Here is a 16,807-nt window from a genome sequence, read left to right on the forward strand (position 1 = left end):
CACAAATATGCTTGTCAGTGCTATTTATGATGCTGTCACTATAGACAATTACATGAAGTGAATATTTGAATATTTCCCAGAATGCACTATGCTGTTAAACTGCTGTCAAAGTTGATATAATGCTTAATGCTTTCTGTGTCGTTTTTGCCGTTTGTAAAAACAACACAAATTTCTGTCTGTACTTGGAAAAGCAGCTCCGATGGCACTTGATCTACAAATGCTCTGTCTCAGATGTTCTCACTGCTGGATGCTGGACAGAGCTTTGCTCGTCTCAGAGAACGTGGCTTCCCGGAGGAGCTCGGCATTATGCTCAAGAGAACATTTAACAGCTGTCAAAGACGGTCCGTCACATGCCATACTTACATATGCACCTTTGCATGCACTGGAGGTATTCCTTTGGCTTTGTCAAGGAGAAACTCAACAACAGTTGCAATGCTCCGTGACTAAAACACGCGCACACACACACATACACACACACACACACACACACACAAAAAAGGCTAATTCATTAGGAAACAGAGCTTAGACTATGACAGCCTAAGCACCACCAAGTCAGAGCCGGCTGAGACGTTCAAGTCTAAAAGAGTGTGTGAGCCACACGAGGTGAATGAGGCAGGTTTTTATCCAGCTGGAGAGAGACACCATGTGGTGAGGAATCCTCCTGCTGCTCCAGCAGAGTCCCAGGCTATAGCCGTGCTACACCCATCTTATTAAATATATAAAAACATGATGTGACATGTGGATATGTGCAGTTCAGGATACTGATTTTATTTCAGTTTTTTTTTTTAATGTATTTATCTTTTAAGGACCCTGAATTTAAATCCAGTGATGTTCAAACAAACAAAAAAAAAGGAAAAGAAATACAGAAGAGACAAAGAGCGTATCATTGACAAAATTACTGATTAATACATCATTGTGCGTGTATGACAGTCATTTTCTTAGATGGTCAGGACAAGTAAGGCCCTGAAGGAGCAGACGTTACCACACAGCTGAACAGTTTGTGGCGTTTGGTGTGGGATTCCTCCGCTGGGACGGGGTTTTGAGTGACAGCGAAGGAACCTGCACATACTGTACACGGTGCTGGCAGCAGTCACCATTTATCTCCAGAAAACTGTCCTTTGCAGGTGCACGCTCCCCTTCCTTCTCCTCTTTATGAGCTGGCGAGATTTTTAAGAAAAATTGATAATGGAGTTAGCCTGACACGCTTCTCGCTTTATTACTTGAGACTGCGTACCCGTCAGCCTCGCAGCGTCACACTGCGAGTGTGAGAGGACGCGCCTTCCCTTCATTAACAGTATGATGGCCCGCGGACCAAGTGTGAGGTCGTAGCCGACAGCCTATTTGTGTTAATTGTTAGCATGTCGGTAGCCCCGGTGTGTGTTTGTGCGCTGGTGCATGCGCGCCTGCATGTGTGTGGGCTGACAGCTGGCCAGGTTCGAGTTGGTCTAAAACCATGTGCGCTCTGTCAGGGTTGTACAGGCGCCTTCTTTAGGATTGATGAATTGCCTGCTTTCTTGATTAAACCCTCCGTCACTTCCCAACAAAACAAAAACCCCAACACACACACGCGCGCGCGCGCACACACACACAAAAAAAGGCGAGTTGAGGGGAGGAGAGGTAACATGTCTGGGAAATCTGTCATCTGCAGTCACATCATGTACAGATGTGATGTGCAGAAGCTTTGACATTTATTACCAGAATATTAAAAACTAATTCACATTTATTTTGCAGCCCTCTTTCGCTTGACAGTTGGAGCTCATTTGAAAAGTTATCAAGTTTTCATTGCAGCTCAAACCGTTTCCTTTTCTTCCACCGCCGTTGCTTTGATCCATGCCAAGTCCCTTTGCCAATTAGGTCTTTTATTCATACCTTGGCAGAAAATCAGGATATTTTTAAAAGTAATTATACATGCATTTGAGCTATCTGTCTAAAAAGCATATGTCTGAAATAAATAAATAAATAAATGTAAATGTTTTGAAAAAAACACAAAAAAGCAGCCCCAAACTCTAAAATAAAACCACGTTGCATCGCAGTCTGTCTTTATTACCTGCTGGACAATATATAGCATTCAGCAGGCATCCATCTGATAAAACGGTAAATGTAATAAAAAGTAATACATTTACATATCTATAGCATTAATCAAAAATAAATACTGACATTGGCCCTGATCTAACATAATATGGAGAGCAATTATTTCCCTATCCATTAGGGGAACTTCAATTAACATACACAAGAAGGTTCATCCTTCAGAGGAGGATGAGGGAGAGAAAAAAAATAGGGAGCTGAAAATTAACTTGGGTTTGCAAAATATCTTGGCAGGATGACAGTGATTTTTGATTTTCAGGAAACAATATTAGAATTCTTATTAAACTATGTGCATCTGCTTTTAATTTGCTGCAAATAATTGGAAAATGCAATGGAGCTTTCCAATTAAAGCTCCACTTTATGCTGTTTAATAATACCCTCATAATATTATAGCTTATGAAATGACAGGTGAGTTGGTGTATGAATAAAACATAAAGCCCTGTAATAAGAGACAGGAAAAAAAAGAAGAGGAAAAAAAAAACGAGACAGTTGTTGGGGGGCTTTTAAATGCTCGACATAATTTGCATATATTAATCTCCTCTTTTCAGCCTTATCAAGTATTCCACTGTATTTGAAGTTAAAATAGTCGTGACAGGCAGGGGTACGCTTCGTTTTTCCATGGATTTATTACTTGTATAATTCTGGATCTTTAATAAGCCAATATGACTGATCCTCTGAGTTCTGTGGAATTTGGTTAATTGTTCCAGATGGTGCTCACTGATTATGCAAAATTACTTTCTTTCTCCTTTTTCCCCCCCTACCAACTACACTATTTCTTGATTGACTAACATGGAGAAAAAAGATTATTTTTGGCGCAGCACTTTCATTAAGAGGGTTCTCATCAGGTTTCAAACAAAAGTTCCATCTTATCTCCCTGTGTAGTTCTGGGCGAGGCTGTGCAGAGGGAGGAGATCAGCCGGCTCTTATCTCAAACCATGATGGATCTCAACTGCTTCTGCACCGCTGGAGTTATATTTTAGAATAACACAATTCTTTAGGCTGAGGGATTAAAAAACACGACCTCTGGATAGTGACACAAAAGTTATTATTAGTGTACAGCGTTCGCTTCTTTCTCCTTTCTCTCTCCAAAGATTGATGAAATTGCTAAGCAGCTGGGTTTGTCCTCCACTTGCAGCTCGGGCTCCATCCACAATTCACTAACATTCTGTTTTGCATCAGCTAAACTGAGCTGAATGAATCATTTATGGAAGTGTTATGGGGGAGGTATGGGCAGATTTACTGCCGAGCTTTTACTTTAGATGGAATGGGATTTCTATGAAACCGATCTTGATGTCTGAAGTAATGCCAAAGCTTGCATCAAGACATGAAAGGAACGCTCTTAAAACCCACGTTTTGCTTCTTAATTCCCCTGGTCAGCAAAAGGCGAAACATACAGAGAGAGAGAGGGAAAGTTCACAGGGAGAACTGTAGTATTTACATCTAATGCCTGTACAGACATTCTCAAACTACTGCTAGCAAGTCTTGATACAAAGAAGCACCTGATTACCTCATAATAAATGAATGGCATATAGTTTAGTGCTTCTGTGCTCATATTAACCTATATGTACGTTTTCCATATTGACATGGCAGCATGTCTTGGGTGGATACTGCACGAGTGAAGCGAAGCACTGGCACAAAATACTACGGTGCAAATCCTGTGCTAAAATATAAAAGCAAGAAATAATGTGTTTTGTGTTAAAAAAGAAAATTTAATCCAAATCTCTTGAAATGCGAAAAAGGTTGCTTTCTCTTCACATCTCAAACGTTGCTTCCTAGTTTGGATTAGTAAAGTTTGGATGGTTTGTTATGTAGATCTTGTTGTTTTCACATTTTTTGCATTATTCCAGAAAGTGTCAGTTTCTATTTCTAAACAAATGACAGGCACAACAAGTATTTCCAGTTGTAGATATAGTCAGACGTTGTGGAGTACGACTCAGTGTCAAAAAGCACATCTGGATTAAAGGCTTTCACGCCATTCAGTCACTTTTATTCAATTAGACGATCCAGGTTTAGTAGCAAAACATGATTGATCCTGGTGCGACGGTGCCATTAAGTATTTGAGGATCAATCCTGTATAAATCCTAATGGAATTTTTGACTCCAGCCTTGAGGCCCTCGGGCATTTTTTGGACCTTTATTACAGTCAAATAAGAGACTTTAAATGGCTTTGCATTTGCAGGCCAGACTGGACTCTGGAGTCTCATCCCTCATTGCTTTCTATCCATCCCTGAGATAGAAGCAGTGCTCCATTAGTTTCAGTGTCCAGACGTGGACAGGCTCAATGGATGGGCCTGTCACGGCTCCCTCATTTGCCCCATGTACAGCAGGGTTTGTTATCACACATCTAATTAGAACTTGATAAAAAATATTTCACAAAAATCCAGTCATTAAATATAGTTTAAGGAGATTTATGGTCAAATATGCCTTAAAGATCTTTTAATGGCTCTGCTGACTTGTTAAGTTTGTAATTAATGATCTTCTAATACATACTGTGGTGTGATTTAGAAAGCACAATGAGATTCTGGGAATGAAGTCGTTTTGGAAAAGGGCATCTGGGGTTCCCAGAAGCTATATTAAATGACTCTGCTCACACTGGTTTGCTTAAAACCATGAAAGTCTGCTGTGAAAAGGTTCAAACACATCCGTGTGCTTGCATAGATGGGGCCATTTTTTTTGTTGAGGCGCAGGGAATATTGCATTATTATGAAACGGCTGGCTTATCGTTTTGCAATAGTCCATTAGCGTGTACAGAGAAGTTCCAGGCTCAAACGTAACAGCACTTTTATTTAGGTGCTGCAAAATATCTCTTTTCAAAGTCCACTCATCCTCACACTGTAAAAGTAATAAGCAAGTGAATATGTATCAGACTGTAAATGCATTATACTAATAACAGTCTCCTGTTTCATCAGGAGAGTAATGGTGTCCTTATTAGCATAATTAATGACAAATGGCAGTGCAGCATTGGTGGATTGGTTCTAGGGGATGATAAATTGGTGGATGCCCAGGTTAGTGGCTGCCAAGGAGGCCTCTTTGGCTGTCATCCCTCCTGCTTCCGCTCTGGCACAGTTCATTACTCACTGTGTGAGATGCCACTTTACATTGCTTGGTACTGTGAGCATGGAGAACTTAATAATACCACCCACAACCACATAGGGCCTGCTGCTTTACCCACAGTCCAGAGGGCAAGTAGCTCAGCAAGGGCTAGGGGTTGTGGAGGAGCAGGGCTACATGGGAATCATCTCCTGCAGCTGCACTGATCAAAACAGATCACGCGTCAGTCGATACTTCAGGGGAGCTGGGGCCATATGACCAAGTCTCCAGTGCTGGTGAGTGTTTCTTGTTAGGATTTCTGGGGCTCACCACATCCCTCGCATCATTACGGGTTAGTTTGCCCACAGAACCGCTAATTAAGAGGGGATTTGTGTAATTGTGCCTTCTGCTGTGTCCCATCCGGCAAATGCAATTTACTGTCAGCCCTCTGCCAGCTTTTACACTTGTCCAGAGAGGCGTACCCCATTTATACACACATTCTGCTGCACATTTACCAGCAGCCACAGCTAGGGATCAATGCCAATGCCATGGCAGTGTCTTAAAACACACTGTGCTGCTGATTAAAATCTGATTGTCCATTTAATTTCATGAGAGTTCAGCCCAGCCAGCAAGGAGGCTTCTCTCTGTACTTCTCTAGCATTAAGTGCTTTAGAGGAATGACTAAAACAGGTTTTAAACCAAGTGACCGAACAGCCTCGGTGCTTCACGCTAAATAGCCTGTGCTACATATACAGGCTCGGTCTTGAGAAGTTATCACACATGTACGCACCCCCTCAGAGCGCTCTGCGTTATGCAGCGGTGTTCGTGGCCAAGGCACCGTAAGTGTTGCTGGCTCTGCCCACTTTCTGGAAGACTGATGGACCAGCGCCCGACTGAGGCTGTCGGCTGGCTCCCTACCCACAACCAGATTTCAAGGACTGCTTGTCACAGATGGAAAAATAAGTGGGTCATTCTACATAAGCATGTCGTTTTGCACCCCTCTGGTAACAAAGAGCAAAATTTTAACACTGGTGAATTCAACAATAAAGCAGTTTATTCAGACTCCATTTGAGTCTGTTGCTAGTTTTGCCAGTCTGTCTCGTTACTTTTTGGTACTTGTCACGAAAATCTCAGCTGCAGCTCTGCTTACAGTTTGACTATAAAGCCAATTTAATATCTCATTCTATTTATACACTGCATTTATACATTTATTCTTCTCATACACTTCTTCTTCTTCTTCTTTTTTATACTAAGTTAATATACTGTGTTGTGTTGTTTGTTGCGTTGTGATGTGTCATATCGTGTCGTGTTGTGTTATATGTAGTGCCAACGTAGGACAGTTTTCCAATTTCATTGTACTACTGTACTATGTATGACTGTGCAATGACAATAAAGAGTTATCTTATCTTATCTTATATGTTAGGAAAGTAACTGTTTTACTTAATTTAATGGATTAAAGATCAAAATAAGCAGTCAAGTGGACAAAGAGTGAGTTTTAAACAATGGTGCAGTTTCTCTCAACTCACTCGACGCTTTCCTTCCACGATTCCTGAACTCTGTAGCAGCCCCAGCCTGTAGCATGCAACTATAAATGCATTCATCCACTGGATCTTATGCGGCGAACTCTTAGTGCTTCAGAAACCTTTTAAGCTTGTTTACGTTTTTTAAGCGTTAGGACGAAATGAAATTAATATTTCAGTATAAACTAACTGACTGACTGTCGGGAGAATTGCGAGAGAAGCTCGCACACACTGCTGCCGTGAGACCGCTGCGGAAACAAACTGCACACAGCCGGCAGAAAGAAAATAAAAATAGATTATCAGAAACCCTCAACATCACTTCAGTGCGGGATCTATTTTAATATCAGCGTTTTACTCTCTTTTTTAGAATGTTAATCGACTCCCCGGTAAACATTTTAATAATTTAAAAAGTTACATTTCCGCTATTGCAAAGTTTTTTTTCACTCATCTGTCTAGAGGGGTTGAAAAAGTAGGAGGAGAAAAAAAGATAAAAGAAAAAGAATGGGTTTCATAGAGCCATAGTCATTAAAAGAATCTGAAAATAGCAACTCGCTATCATCTGTTCTCATAGCACGGGTCAGGAGCTCTGACACCTCCAAAATTCCTCCTGTCAGGGTAGGGGGCCATTTGTATTCTCTCTCATTAGGCAATTTGACTAATGACCTGCCGTGGCTGCAGAGCTACTGAGGGACCCAGAGCCTCGCGCCCTCTCTCTTGCAGCAGCCTGAACACACACCCTCTATTGGAATGGCACAGATGGCATGCCCGGGCGACAAAATAAACTACAATATGTCTCCGAGATGCTGTCAGGCCTGGGCACTATTTCTCATGTCAGACTCAGGCTAAGGGCTGTGAGTGGGCATAGGGGGTCCTCCTCCAGCTCTCTGTTCATCTACTCACCATTATCTGCAGAGGTGACAGAGAGCAGGGTCTGCAGCAGCTAGAATAGCATTTCCATGGTCTGCATAAAGAATCCAACTCAAATTGAGAGTCTCACCGACAGGGGAGGCAGTGCCATGTCTAGCTCTGGCTACACACAGAGAAAAAAGCAGCATCCAATTGTTTGGCATATGAAATGCAGCAGCCACCAGATAAAGCTTTAACCTTTTTTTTAAAATTATTATTTCTATGTTCAGATTATTTTGTGACACAAAACAATAGATGGCAGCTCGATCACGAGTAAAAACTTGTAAAAGACGTTCATTTGCACTTTTCGCATAATCGCCCTGATTCCGCCTCCCCGCCCCCACCCCCACCCCCATCCCCTCTCCAATTCAGCTGCGAGTCAGATTCACCCAAGTAATCATACTAGACAGAGATCAATGCAATTCTGCTGAATTAGTGAAGTGTAAAATAAAAGTTCATCAACATTCCTAAAGTGCGACTCTCCAGTTGTGGTTCAGGTAATATGGGGTATGCTCGATCACCCACGCATATTTTTCCATCAGTCAGTGTCGGAGCACAACTCGGTGTGGTTTATGTGTTCGTGTGTGTGTGTCTGTGGGTATGCCGCCACTTGCGTTACACGCGGCCATGTTTGTTAGAGCCCTGGAAATGCAATGTATGGCACTGCTGAAATCCTGGGTGACAGTGCATCCAACAATGGAAGAGTGAGGGATTAGTGCTCAGCCCAGCGTACGAGGGAGCCCTTCCCGCCCTGAAACAGCCATTCATCTGTGCCCAGGGGCTGGAGATGACAATGCAGCCATTGCTCATCGCACCTGACGGAGCCATTAATAAGGCGATGATCCACACGGGGCCTGTGCTGACTTCGTTCTTTACACTACAATCACTCAATCCGCAGGGTCCTCCTTACTTAACACCACCTCTGTGTTCACTGCCACCATCATCATCATCATCATCATCATCACCATCATCATCTTAGACGCTATGCCAAAATTCCTTCCAGATGTTTTTGTGCTGAATATACTGACAGGCTCCAAATGCCAAATAACTGCCCAGTTCCCCGCACTGCAATGCACTCATGAGTTAATGGAGTGTAGCGGGGCCATTTAAGCAGCTAGAACATGCTTCATACTGGGATTCCTGCTCAGAAGATTGGATTTACATTATTTTTGCCCTTTGCACCTTCAGATTTCTCCTCAGTACAGCATCCATTCCTTACCACCAAGTCACCACCCGTGCTTTTCCATTTGTCTGGATGTAAGATAGCCTCTCTGGTATAGATGGGGGAGGAATACAAAGTGGGATCTGGTTTTAAATGTAATCCTTGAGCAATAAAGAAACTCTCTGGCCTTCAGCACTGTCCATTCATCTGTCTGTGCCACGCAGATCCATCAGCAGCTACAATCTCTGCTTCCCATTGCTGGCTATTGATTCAGATGTATTCTCCCTGCCTACTTGTGCCTGGCGTTGGTACTCCCAGCAACAGAGTGCATGTTTATTCACTTGTAGTCCCGAGCTTGAACAAGCCATCATGCCTACCTAGTTGCCCTCTGCTTCAAATAGCAACGCATTCAAAACCGCTGCAGGGAGATGAGATCGGGCTCAATGTGTTTTTACTCCTAGCACCTATAAAACCTACTTGTGACATCGCTTGCTTGATAGTAATGTCTCTTGATTTTGAACCAGTCTGAACTATTCTAAATATTGGATTTGTTACCAGAAAATTGAATGGTGGTGCACAGAGGAGTAATAACTTTGGTGATCCACCGACTTTCCTGAAATGCAATCATTTTGATAATGCATGAACTCTTCATCTAGTATCAATCAGCTCAAATTTATGTCATATATTGACTCACATGACATTTTTCAACAAAGGCTTGTGACGCCTTAAGACTGTGTTTGTGTCTCCTTCGGGAATCCTGTGTTAACTGTACCACAGAAGTGCTAGCTTTGTTAATTTGTTAATTAAGTGCTAATTAGTGTAACAATTCCAAATTAGTCTGTTATTTTTGCAATTATGTACACAGAACTTTTTTACCTTTATTTACCCGAGAGAGAGAGTTGGAATCAGCAGGAGCGCTCTGGGCTGGGATAGGCAGGGGAAACAGGGGCTCATGGAGAACAGCAGCACAGGGGAAAACGCCGCTGTGTTTAAGTACAAAACGGCTATCACGGTCGCAGAGTCTTGCTACTGCTGCACTTTTTACTACGGGAGATGATTGGAATCCGAGGAAGTGAGCGAGCTTTCCTGCGGTCACGCAGGGCGCGGGTCACGCTTTGATTACAAAGATCACATTGTGCTGCACTTGTGCGGAAAGTGCCAAACCGTGGATCTGTGTAATAACCTAGAAAAAAAAAGAAAGGGAAAGCAACTCGCATAAGTGTCAAAGTGAGGGATATTTTAGAATTTCATAATTTTCAGATATTGCTGTGTGAACAGGAAAAGGCCAAAAGGAGTTTCAGCCCCCCCCATCCTTTCTACCCCCAAAACGATGACTCATGAACAGCTCTGGCTTACGTTTATGAGTTCCGTTTCCTGTGCCAGCGCCTGATGGACTGCGGGTGAAAGAACACCAGTTGGAAGCTCGGCCTCTTGATATTTGGGGCTCGCGTTGAAGTCGACTGCAGCAAGTTTTGTGCCTCCAGATTTGGGAGTTTTCTAATGAAGCCGAGCAGCTGCAGTTTTCCCTTCAGTCTGGAAACGAGAGGCTTTGTGTCTCTTGTCACCCTGTGTTAATTTGGGCCCTAATGTATTTTATAAACAAAGGGCTGCTCTCTAGCCTGACAGTCGTGACACCTTGATTCCAGTGCAGGATGCATGCAGGACGGGGTTACACCATTAATAATCAACTGGCAGCCATCACACCATTTTAACCACGATCATTATGATAAAGGGCATACACTTAATTACAGGCCTGCTTAATTATAGCTCTGTTGAAGCTCGTTTGTTTGGTCAAATGCTAATTATACCACCACGCTCTTGGCAAGTCCTCATTTCAATCCACTTTTTTTGCCAGCTGAACAGTGCGGCTTATTTTCATGCAAATTTGATATCTGGTGAATGTTTTGTCTCTCTTCTTTCCGCTTTTCTGTGCCTAGTGTGAGTGTGTCTTTGTTTCGGAGGTGAACATCTCTCAGACAAGACGGAATCGGGAATAATCAAGAGTAATTAAACTGGAAGAGGGCTGGGAAAGGGCTGGGTTGGAGGAGAGAGAGTGGAGGTGCTCAAATACAGCGGAGAATTAAAAAAAAAAAGCCTTTCATCTTCTCTCCGTAGACGGAAGGAAGGGAGGTGTCAGGGTGGCTGGGGATGTTGATAGCTTTGCTGTTTTTATAATCCCACGTTTAGTCTCGTGGAGATTCTTGGGATCAAGAGTGGGGAGTATTATGTTTATGTATAAAAGTCAGACTTCAACTTTGTTTTTTGTTTTTTTGCAGCTTTGGATGATGTGCCCTTTCTGATCTCGGAGAAGTTTTTGCAAAAAATCCCCAAAGAGGTAAAAAAATAAATAAATAAATAAATCAAAAGATTTCGTGGCTCTAGTGACAAACTGCAAAATGATTCCTTACGAAGGTGCCGATGATTTTTCCTACAAACTCTCTTCAGGTGAACACTAGTTCTGTCCTTTTCTTCCTTTCTTCGCCTTTTTTTCTCCCTATTCTTTCCTTTTCCTTTCCTCCTGACTGAGTGATGAATGCGTGCAGTCAGGCAGAGCTGGCTCAATGCAGTCCATTTGGCTGGCTGGCGGTGGTTGTCACTATAGCCCCGTTTGTATTGACACAGAGAGGGAGAGGATTAAAGATTTTAAGCATGCTTACTTAGCCATGAGCCTAACCGCCATGTTTCTTGTGTGTGTTTTTTTTTTCTTCCCCCTTCTCCTTCTCCCTCCTCCTCTCCCCTGCTTTTGATTTCAGATGCAGCAAGTCAATTTAATGGGCATTACGATCAAATCCCTGGCAGACATCGAGGAGGAAGTGAGTAGAGGCTGCAATGCTCGGCTGCCGCTGACGCCGCTGGCCCAGAATGCAAAGCAAACGGTCTTGGGGTTGTAATTAAGTGTCTGAGACAGCGAGGCCCTGTTGGCTCCACTAAGCCCCAATTGAATAAAAGCACGGCCAAGCTAGGCAGCCATTCTTTCTTAAAAGCTTCGTATCCTGTTCCAAAACACTTGACTTATATTCCCCCAATTCTACTCTCCCCCCCCCACCTCTCACACAGCTCAATCGAGAATCTCGCAAGCAGCGCCGTACATCTTAAGGAGCCTTTTTCCGGTCACATAAACTTTTTAAGTTTCCAATCAGCTTTGCAGTTAAAAATAAATAAATAAAAAGTTAAGAGATCACGCCGAGTGAGTAGAAAGCGCCACAAAGCCCTCCACATTTCTGATGAAACACTGTAGCCTACAGGCATTCGTATGAAGCAGATCAGCTGTGTGCAGCAGCTCCTTCTTTGGAGCTCATGTGTTTGTGATGGCAAAGAGAAAGAGAGCCGCTATGTCTTTGTGTGAGCGAGCGTGCGCGTGCGAATGTGTGTAGGTGTGTGTGCGTGTGCTTTAAAGAGAGTGACAACCCCCCTTCTCTCTCATTAGCACGGTATCTCGGTATCAGAACTGCCAGGAAGTGACAGACCACTGTAAAAGAACAGGTGCTGTTGGGTTTGAGATGTGTTACAGAGCAAACACTCCCTCATCAAACCGGGTGTCTGTTCTGCACTCTGCCTCTGTCTTCTGTCATATACTATCCAAATCACACAGAGTCGCCATCTTGTCATATGGTCATCTGAATGAAGCTCATTGTCAGCACAGGTATTAATGGCATGTACATATATGTGTATGTGAGTGAGTGTGTGTGTGTCCGGGTTGGAGACAGCCTGACTGCTCATCCTATATGTTCTTTTTCCCCCCCCCTTCTTCCTCTCCCCTCTTCTCATCCTTCCTCCTCTCCTCCTCCTCCTTCCTTTCTTCTCCGAGAGTGTGATTAGCAGGAGGACACATGGTGAGCTGAGCTGGGGAAGAGAAGGGAAGGGCATGAGAAATCATTAATTACAGCCGCGCTGGAGCTGATGAAGTAAATGTGAGATAGTGTAACACACAAGATTTAGTGAAGTGGACGACAGCACAAGATTAATGGTGGGGCCAGGCTGATGAGGATGAAGTCACAGCTTAGCTTGATAATTAGTTTCCAAGTGGAAACATCCCTCACCATTGTGTTATTTTTACTTCTCTCCTCTTATTATTACCCCACAATGATATCTGCAGGACAAAGGAGGGGGTGGGGGGTGGAAACGTAGTCTGTGATATTCTCGCAAACACGCTGGAAAACATCCTGTCTGTAAATTTTCTCCTTTTTTTTCCGGGTCTGTGCTACATTATTAATTTAATATCCACCGTGTTTTCTTTTCTTTTCTTGTCTTTCTTTTCTCCAGGCTGCTAAAGAAGCAGAACTTTATTTGTGGTTGTATAAAACAAAACAAGACAAAAAAAGGCAGCTGTTTTGGATCTAATTGTCCCTCAGCTGCAAGTAGATTTCTTCTTCTCTTGTCCAGAAGAGGTCACTGTCCGTGCCTCACTGTAGGGCTCCTTCTCTTTTTTTCCGCCCTTATTCAGAAACTGGAGGCGCTTTCTGCACAGAACCTAATTGCCTCCTTTTTAAATCCCTTTAAAATTATAGATTCATGGAAGAGATGCGCTTTCCAGAATTCTACATATGCACATGTAATTGAGGAAAACTGTTGTAATCACAGCCACAGTTGTAGATAAGACCATTTCCTAACAGGCATCACTTAAGCCATGTCTCAGATGATGTTGGTTCCAGCAATTAGGCATTCTTTTCATTTCCCAAATGACTCGCAAAACTTGCGGATATTATAATTGCTTTTAGCCACGCATATCTAATTTGTGTCTTTTTAAGTGTTAATTAGTAAGCGATTTAAAGTGACGTCTTTATGTAGTTTGCTCTGCTGAAAAATGTTGTTGGCGGCTGGCTAATGATTTTCAGAGGGAGTACGTTAGGGTGGAAAAGAAGTGTGTAGCCACACATGACAAGATTTTCATTAGCACCTATGTATGATTAGTTTTCAGTGCTTGTGGGGAGTTGGGTGTGTGTGTGTGTGTGCGTGTGTGTGCTTCTCTTCCTGCTTATGTTTGCGTGACTGTGCGTTTCCATGTGAATGTATGGCAGGACAGTAGTGTACAGGGGGTATGTGAGAGGGAGAGCTCCAAATAGAGGTGGAATTAATGAAGACAACATGTCACATATTTTTGGCAGTGGAGCAGGGACAGGAAATGAAGCCCGGCTCGTCTGGGTGACTGCCGCCCATGTTCTAGTGTGTCACTGTCCTGTCAGCCTGTGTGTAAAACTGGCAGACATTGATACATGCTCTCCCTGATAACACCCCATTCCCCCATCCATCATCCACACTCACACACGTACACGCAGGAATATTTATTTACTGTGCCAGATGTTAGAGACTGAATTTTTGTGTGGTGTTGGTGGCGGTGAAGTGGGGGGAGGTAGAATTTCTTTTCGCAAATAACGGGCTTGTGATATGTGACAGCTTTTGGGTAAGTTGCAGATTCCCCCCTCAAGTAGATGAAAATGAGGAAAGGTGGTGCTTTGAATCCGGAGAAGCCGATTTCAGCCATTGTGGCTCTGTGGAGTCAGTTGGAGAAACTTATTTGAGTGATCATACAGCATCACCTAGTGCTGCGTTGCAGTAATAACAGCTGTCTAACTTGGTGGAGTGGGCACAGCTTTTGGTGCAAAAGTTTCCAGAAAGCGCTCACAAACAAAATCATGAAAACTTCAGTATTTCAGAGATGTCGTTTAATAATTTAGGGCCAGCAGTGTTATTGTTTTTGGCTTTTTTTTTTTCAGATCACACACCACAGCCACCACAAATTTAACATGTGCACATCACCCCCAAGAGCTCTGCAGTCATTTTTTTATGATGGTTAATCGAAGCCAGAGATTGAGTGGCTCCGAAAACTGACTGAATGAAAACGTTTAAATTTATAAACCACGCCTTCGCAGAGGTATTCATTAATGTCAGTCTGTAGTGTTTCCATATCAAGGCCAAAAACAGTCTTTGACGTTCAGTGTTGTTTTTTTAAACATGACATCACAGGTTTGTGGCACTAAAATTTTAATTCTACTCAGTTGGATTTTGATCTTTTTGGAAAAACTAATTTAAATAATAAACATGCATAAAATCTTTGAAACAAAACAAAAAAATGAAGCATTTCCTGTCGTTAACGCCACAGAAGTCAACAGTGTTTCAGGCTCTCACTTTATTTCTAGCCTTGTCCATGCCAAGCCACAAGGGGGCAGTGGTTCTGTTTAGTTTCTCAGTCTTTGGGGAAAGTAGCAAATTATTCTTTAATGTTAAATCAGTTTGTTTTTTAGTTTATAGTTATGAAAATGTTTGACTGTAACATTTGATTTTTGGTGGATTTGCTGCTTGATGTAATTGTTGGTGATGTTTTTATTCTGTTAACAGTGTGTGTACCTCTTTGTCTTCTTCTTCTCTTTGCAGTTTCAGTACAACTTCAGCACAGAGCGAAGCATTGTTCTGTAACTTGTCACCGAGCCTCGTCTCAGCTGACAGAGTCGCAGCGACTGAGAGAGTACAGACGGACAAAGGGGATTATTCAGAACAATCATGAACTATCAAATTACACCACAATTTTGAATTGTGTAATTTAAAAAAAGGGGAAAAAATAGTCCTTATGGAGATACTGGGATGATGGATTGTATTTAAATAATTCAATACTTTGAATATTTTAAATAGTTGCTACAACTGTGCACAATTAAATTTGACAAAATAATTTATTTTTCATGACGGTTACTTTTCTAAATTTGCATTTTGTCTTATTTCACCCATCACGTTCAAAGTTCATCTTTTCTAGTTAGTATTCCTGAATAGATTCATTCATGAAAGTATGTTAGCTGTGACTCACATATTGCTCATCAGGGTAACGGGTACATGCTGACAGTAAGTAGCAGTCGGAGTGGAACAGAGAGGCAGCTTCATCACACACGAAAAGGCCAGTCTAACGTTCATTTCCCAGCAGAAGCATCTTTCCGTCAAGAGGTTTATCATGAGCAGCACGCTGCAAGAATGAGCAGAGCCTTGGGACACGGGAGCGCTTACCCCAGGCGCCCACCCACGTCAGCAGTGACTCCTCCACTGAGTCACCGAGAACAGTTTCAGATGCCATATATATTCACCCAGCTGCAGTTTGCTACAGGAAACTGGTTAGGAAAATCAATTCGAGGGTTTTATAAAGCTGATTTTCAAATATTGTAATATTTATTTGCACATTTTTTTCTTAATATTCAAAACATTAAAAACAAACCTACATGAAATTATTTGTTTATCTTTTTTTTAAATAAACTAAACAACACCCTGCTGCCACATAGAGGTCAAATTTAGAAGCAGAATTTACACTTGAGTACTGAGACATAACTTGTCTCCTTTTTCTTCATGTGTAATTTGCAACTAATTAAATTGCAAAAGAATCCATTCTCACATTTGTGCAGGGGTAATTAGTATCAGAAAGTCGTGAATAGATAAATGTCGCTGTTGGTAATTAGAGTCTTATAGTGCTAATCATACTGCATTGTGAACTTTTGCATTCAGAATTACTGAAGACTTCTGCTATTTGCAGGTGTCCAGCATAGCACACAACAGGTGATGTCTCTGTGTGAGCGTTTGCTTTGACTGCTCTTTTCAGAGGATTCCTCTGCACAGAGGACCGCTTTCTTCGTGAAGAGGTGACACTTATGTAAGCACGGTGACAGCCCCGTCCCCCGCTGCGTGTAAAGTGCACATATACAGTTCACCGTACGTTTTCAGATTCACACTTACACTGTACAAGCAAAGGTGATCATTAATGTATGTAAACAATGAAGTATTTGATTAATTTGATATTAATAGTGCTTATATTAATTAATCCCCTGCCATGTTTTTTTTTTAATATTTTTTTGTTTTAACTAAATTTGGTGATAATATTATTTTTTAATTAGTAATTTAAAAAATGACAGATAGCAGATATCTTATTTCTGTGCCATGGAGCATTATTATAGAAGACTTGTAAGCAAACTTATTGATTAGAATGACCGTGGGTACTGTAGTTTAAGAGTCAGTCTCATTCATACCCTTCTGCTATTCGACCAGGACATCTGTAGAGCTATTTTAACGGGTTTATAACAACCGGTCATTAAAACTGGAACCAGTTTCAGATATGTGCAAGTCTAAAAGCTTTA

General features: G+C 42.1%; 1 protein-coding gene across 1 annotated transcript in view; it reads left to right on the forward strand.

Annotated features, from left to right (window-relative positions):
- The window catches only part of mvb12bb (multivesicular body subunit 12Bb), a 34,345-nt gene extending 18,987 nt beyond the window's left edge, over positions 1–15,358 (forward strand). Inside the window, exons 8-10 of the mRNA XM_005729535.1 lie at positions 10,979–11,037; positions 11,456–11,515; positions 15,075–15,358. Of these exons, the coding sequence (XP_005729592.1) occupies positions 10,979–11,037; positions 11,456–11,515; positions 15,075–15,116 (161 nt within the window). The 3' untranslated portion in view covers positions 15,117–15,358. The remainder of the gene's footprint in view (positions 1–10,978; positions 11,038–11,455; positions 11,516–15,074) is intronic.
- Positions 15,359–16,807: the final 1,449 nt, after the last annotated feature.

This window comes from Pundamilia nyererei, unplaced genomic scaffold, assembly GCF_000239375.1.
Source record: "Pundamilia nyererei isolate P.nyererei 1_Seehausen unplaced genomic scaffold, PunNye1.0 scaffold00033, whole genome shotgun sequence".
Taxonomy (NCBI): Eukaryota; Metazoa; Chordata; class Actinopteri; order Cichliformes; family Cichlidae; genus Pundamilia; species Pundamilia nyererei.